The sequence below is a fragment of the Thunnus maccoyii genome, chromosome 2, assembly GCF_910596095.1.
Source record: "Thunnus maccoyii chromosome 2, fThuMac1.1, whole genome shotgun sequence".
In the NCBI taxonomy this organism is placed as follows: domain Eukaryota; kingdom Metazoa; phylum Chordata; class Actinopteri; order Scombriformes; family Scombridae; genus Thunnus; species Thunnus maccoyii.
The window spans coordinates 16,609,637-16,616,442 of record NC_056534.1 but is presented as its reverse complement, the minus strand read 5'-3'; the positions used below and the strand labels follow the sequence as shown (position 1 = coordinate 16,616,442).

Sequence of the window (6,806 nt, the reverse complement as noted above, 5' to 3'; positions counted from 1 at the left end):
TCAGCAGTTCAATGAAATAACTCTTATCATACCAACAATGGGATGAAGTGCGAAGTTAAAATATTGTGTTACTGAACAATAGCCCTCGAAACCCAAGACATTATTAATGATTTAGAATACATTTCACTTTAGAAATGATGCTCAAATGTGATAAATGTAAAATATACAGTTAGCTATAAAAATACAAAGAAGTACAGTAATACAAATATATTTATTTCCCATTTATGATATATCTTTCACAATTGTAATAATCCAAACAATTGTAACACAACACAAAGACCAATGACAAAAAACACTGACAGCCAAATGATAAGAAGTTAAACAAACACTAAATTTGATCAAAGATGGACAGCTTTATGGTCAAAGCCATAAATATGTTAGCCTACATTCATGTCAATAACCCTCACTGTGGAGTGAAGGAGTACCTTGACAGTGGTTGATATTCCGGTTAAAGGAAAAAAACACTGACATAAACATGCATTTTAAGAAACATAGTCCAAACCATTGCTCTAAGAATGCTAAAAGCAGAAAATAAGAATCTTAAATGGAAATATTAATAATCTGTAAGTGCAATCCATCCAGGCTGAGAGGCGGATGGAGGTTGGAGCTGTCCAGATGAAGAGGTGCTGAACAGCAGTCATGCAATGCCGCAGCAGAGAGGTTTGGCTCCACTGACAGTTTCAGCAACAAGTCACTGTTGATCTGTTTACCGACTTTTACAACTTATGCATCTTTGCATAAAGTTATCCAAGGAGGGTTGAATCGAGGGCAACTGGACTTCTTGGTTGTAGATACTTCAAGACGTTTCGCCTCTCATCCAAGGGGCTTCTTCAGTTCTAACTGACTGGCGGGGAGTCCCAGGTATTTAAAGTAAGCAGCATCAGCAGCAGCAGCAGCAGCAGCAGGCAATAAGGCCGAAGCAGACCCCTTCCTCCCTCTCTGCTCCTCAAAAGCTGCAATATTCGCAAAAACCTCTTATGTCAGAGATTGGCTTGTCAGTCAAACCAACTCAGGCATCAACTTGTAGTCAGCTGGCTTATCTTCCAAGACGGAAAGATCCTAATATTGTGTATGCGTGGACACATAGCTTTGTGGGGCGTTCTCACACTTCAAATCCCCTCGGGAAGAGTGAATGGCCATGCGCTGGGGGTCACCTGTGGCTTTATTTCCATTTTCTCCTTCTGTTTCAGGTGTACGCGTCCGTGCCGTTTCCTCTCGTCGCTCCGGGCGAACCGTTTGCCGCAGACGTCGCAGGAAAACGGCTTCTCCCCGGTGTGAGTCCTGGTGTGGGTGGTAAGGTGATCGCTACGGCTGAAACTGCGCAAACAGATGCGGCACTGGAAAGGTTTGTGGCCTGTGTGGATGCGGATGTGCCGGTTGAGCTCATCCGAGCGAGAGAAGCGCCGGTCGCAGCTCTCCATGGGGCAGGTGAAGGGTTTCTCTTTGGCTGGGCCATGAGAGGCGGCGGGGCTCTTTCTGGCCCTGGGGGGCTTCGTCGCACGGGTGGTGTAACTTTGGGCAAAAGAATCTGGCAACAAGGAAGAATACAGGATGGAGTCTATGGTGCTCGGTAAAGCTGGTGATGTGTATAAGGAATCACATTGATTAGATGGCTGTGGAGGTTCGGGGAATGGTTTCAGGTTAGAGGAGAGGCCCATCGGCGGTGGGAGGTAATTGCTGTACAGGGGGCTGGAGTAGCTTTGAGAGCAGGTGTCAGAGAAACACGGTTCCTGTTTGATACCTCCCTCCACTTTAAACTCCATCTCTGGGTTGGGACAAATTGGGGGGAACGTATCTAAAAGTTCCTTTACATCCATTTGCTGGTCAGGGGGGAAATCATTTGACATCGGGAAGGTTTCTGTCTGGAAGCTCGTTTCCAAACAGTCAGATTTATTAAATGTCCCCCACTCGTAGCAGCTGCTCTCAAACTCATTCTTGACCACCACAGGGAAAGATGCGGCCTCTGACTTTGGTTCAGCCTTCTTCTGGTTGGGAGCTCGGGAAGAGCCGAAGCTGAGCTGGGAAGTGGACGGGTCTTGGGCCTGACTGGTCTGGGCCTGATCATCAGCATACCTCGGGCACGTCTGGTCTGGAGAATATACAGGAGGAGTAGGTCCGGAGCAGGTGAAGGATTGTCTTTTGACGCCGGGGTCTCCAAAATTCCCATTGGTGGTGTCCATCGGCGCAGGCGATGGATAAGTTCCCCGACTGCTACCGCTCTGTTGCACTTCTGAAAGTGGCAATGTAGATATACCCACGATCTCAGTGATCATATTGAGGAGTGTTTCGGTGCTGCACGGCGCTCCCTGAGATGCCTCAACATAGAAACTGCCAGAGTAGGCGAGCGAGGAGGGGGTGTAGGTGTCTTTTGGGCACTCGCAGGGGTTAAACGCAAATTCCGAGTTGGAAGCTTCGGTTTTGAGAGTTGCAGGGGTTCCTTCTGTTGGATTAGAAAGAGAGAAAACTTTGTCATCCCCCAGTGTTTTTTATATTTGTGAATCTGTGCAGAGGAAGAAAATCAGCGTTACATAAACATTCGTGCGTATTTGGCACAGGAATGCCTTCATATGATGCCTTGATATACACGATTGCGCCAAAAGTATCAATATTTTTTCCCGTAAAATACTTCTATTTGGCATATTCACATTCTCGTGCATGCACATTTTTTTATCGACTGTGCAAAGATGCGAACTCACCGTGGCCAAACTGGGCAGGTACCCCCCGCTCTGCATCGACGTATACCTCCTGATTATCTTTCCGCACGCTGTTTTCCATTCCCAGGGAAGAACTGTTGCAATTCTCAAACTGAGGGTAAAAAGAATCTTTCGCATTCAAATCCATATTGTTCAACATAATGATGCACTTAGAAGTCCGTCTCTTCCAGGGAAAAAGGTAACAGGGGGAAATGTAAAAAAAAACAAATTATGCAGATGACTTGTTTTTTCTTTCAACTCCCCCCTTTTGATGGTTTTCAACAAATGATCCAAAGTGGTCAAAAGGTGTACAAAAAAGGCAATTAAAGGTATTCCTTTTCGTCTCTGCTCCTCGGTAGATATTTGCTTGCTGTGGATTTCACATCAGCGACTTCCCCTCTCTCTCCTTATATACACTTTGGCAGCTCCCTCGGCCCTCCTCCCCATTCATCAGCTCCAGTGAGAGGATTCCCCGCTGCGTGTAAACTTCATGCCCATATATGGACAGAGGATGTGACGGAGTACCCCCCCCCACCCATCTCCTCCTCCCCCTCCAGTCCTCCCTCCTCCCGTACTGTAGAGATGGAGACTGACGTTGCAACAAGTGGCGACCAGTGCTGGGTGGTAAAACGTTGTAATGGTGCATGGCATTTCACTGCACAGCAGCGATGTGTCATTTCGCTTTGAGGACTATTAAAGTAAAGCAAATATTTTTTAAAAATGAAGTTACTCTTGGTGTCATCTTTCAAAATATTACACTCTGTTATCCCAAATGGCTTATAGGTACCTCCAGCATCCGCCGATGAGTTTTGGCTGTGAACGCTGTCCTCATATGAGAGATAAGACATGACAGAAATGTGAGCACTCAAAGCAGAGGGATATTCCAGTTTTGGGGGGTAAGAAGACATGCAGCCGTCAATTTAGGGGGTGGAATGGGAAGCGAATGTAACGGGTAATATTACAAATACTCTCAGGGAGTCTACAGTTTTGAGAAAAAAATTAGGGAAATCAGAAAATAAACATTTTTGAGCAAGGTGGCAGCTAAAAGACAAAATGATCTCCTAATATCTCACGGTATTTTGCTATACATTAATATAATACAACTTAGATATTCAGTGAATGGCACAGACTTACTCAGGATGTAACCTTTCAGAGGTCAAAGACACTTTTTTGGAAACTTCACAAAGCAGCAAAGTATTTGCTACACAAGAAGTTTAGCGCTCAAATATAACACTTGTAAATTTATGTAATTTATTGTAAGCTAGAAAACAAAGCGCTGTAGTAAGTCTATAACATACTTCAGAGAAATATTGTAGACCTATGGATATTACAGCACACTAAACACCGTATGCTTTATAAGGGGATATAAATGGAACACAGATAAAATATCATAAAGCAGGATACAATGCACAGATGGATTTTACGATACTCTGAATATAGATGTAGCTACTATATGTTTAAGGTCACTATGGAATCCCAGACACTGTAACTCGTTATAGCAATAGACTACAGTATTTATTTTTCCACTAAGGCATCTCTATCATTGGGGGCAATTCTGGCATTCAGTGTCCAGTCCAGGTTCAAACCAACATGTGCAGATTTCAAAGAGATGTATGATTTATAGATCTGACTGCCGACGTCCGCACGCTGTACTGAAGCTTAGTTTGATGTAAATGTAATATATGTGGTCAAGTTACCTCAGACCTAAACTGAAACCCTATCTTGTTATGAACAAATAATAAGATATTTTTTTTGCCAGTTTGTCGGGTTATCTTTGAATATAAGTTCTAGCTAGAGAATGACTTTATTTTACAGACGGATACAAGAAGAACTTGTTGTCCAGTTCAACTAATAACTCCTTTGAGAATTCACCCGCCTCATATCTGGGCCAGACTGCACGGTCTCGATGGTTTTCAGCAGTTTAACCGAAAACCTCTCCCTGGCAGTGGACTGCTTAGATTTACTTTCACAAATTCACTTCCTCTCTTGTGGTCGCTGAAAATTGTGGTCGCTCACACTGTAAGGGCGAATAAACTGCAAAGCCCTGCCTGAACGAACCCTTGGCCTTTAAAAGCATTGAAGGGAGTCGATAACACCCCTGAGGTGTTCAGTGGTTGAACCCAACTGTTCACATGACATTTCAACCCCCAAAGCATTTTTTTTTCTGTTTCGCATCTGTTGCTGGGTGCACTCAGTGGTCACACTTCCTATTACAAAAAGTCGATACTCTTTCATAGGACGTTGCAGTCTGCAGCAGACCTCTAGCACCTGTTTGAGGTTCAGGACCATGGATAGCGACGGTGCTGCATTCAGTCCTGTAATCACACATGAACCAGCAACACAAACCCTTTACTTTTTTTTTTTTACTTCTCTCTGAATGCTTCCTGTGGTTCTCTATTCATATGAATGGCATTCTTTTGCATGAAATCAATCCAATCACATCCCAGAGGACTATGGGAAATTCCAGTCACTATTTACACAATGATTTTGCCGGATTGCTTCAATCCTGTGGTGCATTTCTTTCTACAGGAACAACAGAGGTGTAATGATCCTGTTGGTATAATTTGAGCAGTGGCCCTGTGGTTTAAGCGGTGTAATATTATACTGTATTAGCATTAACGTACCACACAATCATCACATTTATGGGATGATTTAAGTCTTTTGGCTACACTAAGATGCTCTCTTCCATTTTAGATGCAAGCCACAGACAGCTCATAAAAATCAATATTTTAGTGGTGATGTGCATTATCTACTAAATTAGTTCTCAGTGGTGGAAAGCAATTAAGTACATTTACTCAAACACTGTACTTAATTATAAGGTACTTGTATTTTACTTGCATACTCCAGTTTTTTGCTGTTTTTTAATTATACCCCACTAGATTTATGTGTCAGCTGTAGGCACTATTACTTTTCAGATTTTACACACAAACATATGTCCAGCTTATAAACTATGCTTCATTTTTATATTTCATAGATTAAAACACCCAAAAGCAGTTAAAATTAGCTCAGCATCAAACAACTTCAACATTAAAGTGATACTAAGTACATACATAAGTACATTTTGTTGCTAATACTTCTGTGCTTTTGCAGAATTTTGAATGCAGGACTTTTACTTGTCATGGAGTGTTTTTACAGTGTAGTATTGCGATTATATACTGTAGCTTCTTAAATAAGTGATCTAAATACTTCTTCCACCACTAGGGATTCCCAACCTGGGTGTTAGTAGCCTAACAAGGGCCACAAGATGATTATTGGAGTAAAAAATATTAATTTTGCTACACAAAATCATGTTTATATATATATATAAAGATGATTTTGTTTATAAATGGGCCAAAACTGTAGCAGAAAATCATTTCCTTTACACCACTACAGACTGCATTTTACCAATAACCACACTTTTGAGACAGATAGGAAACATAGGGAAGGATAGAGGAAAGGTGACATTCAACAAAGGTCCACAGCCTGAAACAAATCAGGGATCTTAACCACTAGGCTACTAGGACGCCCCCAAAAGTAATTTTTCAGACTTTTCTCTGATTTTTGGTTTCTTTCTTGTGAAATGCTGTATAGTTTTGCCTCTTCGGGCCTCTAAAAGTATTCAAATGAAACAATCTGAGAAGGGAAAATCACTGTTCAATTGCACTTCTCAAAATAGATGACGCATCCTGCAACAAAAGGTCACAAATATGGCTGTGCACAAGGAAAAAGGTTTGAAACCAATGCTCTGTAAGATAAATGGATCAAAACTGTAGCAGAAAATGTCTTCACAACACTACAGACTGCATTTTATCAATAACCACAGACGTATTTTAAAATTTTGACCTGTAATGAAAGGGTTCCTGTGAGCTCAGAGCTCAGACTATTTGAATAATATCCGAGTGTGCTTTGTTATGGACAAGATCAACTGGAAATAAGAAAGCTTGTGGGCCATATGGAATAAAATATATTGTGTCTATTGCAGCACAAATGCAAAGAGACTATTAGACATAATAAACAGCCTGCTTATACTAGACTACTGAAATTTTATGTTATCTCCTACAATACTGAGCGGTGGAAAATGTATCAAAGGATCTGAGTCGCTGCCCTGTCATCTTTTTAAGGTAGTGTATGATA

General features: G+C 41.9%; 1 protein-coding gene across 1 annotated transcript; it reads right to left on the bottom strand.

The window, feature by feature from the left end:
- Positions 1-971: 971 nt before the first annotated feature.
- On the bottom strand, positions 972-3,218 carry LOC121885380 (E3 SUMO-protein ligase EGR2). The gene is made up of 2 exons (XM_042394782.1): positions 2,697-3,218; positions 972-2,440 (listed from the first exon to the last, which is right to left on the bottom strand). The coding sequence occupies exons 1-2, from the start codon at positions 2,851-2,853 to the stop codon at positions 1,110-1,112; spliced, it is 1,488 nt and encodes a 495-aa protein (XP_042250716.1). The 5' UTR covers positions 2,854-3,218; the 3' UTR covers positions 972-1,109.
- Between the last annotated feature and the right edge of the window lie 3,588 nt (positions 3,219-6,806).

Excerpts from the sequence above, each read along its gene's own strand:
- LOC121885380 (XM_042394782.1), bottom strand. The coding sequence starts at position 2,853 with ATGTTGAACAATATGGATTTGAATGCGAAAGATTCTTTTTACCCTCAG. Across the intron at positions 2,441-2,696 it reads ACCTGCCCAGTTTGGCCACG|AAGGAACCCCTGCAACTCTC; the intron begins GTGAGTTCGCAT and ends CTAATCCAACAG.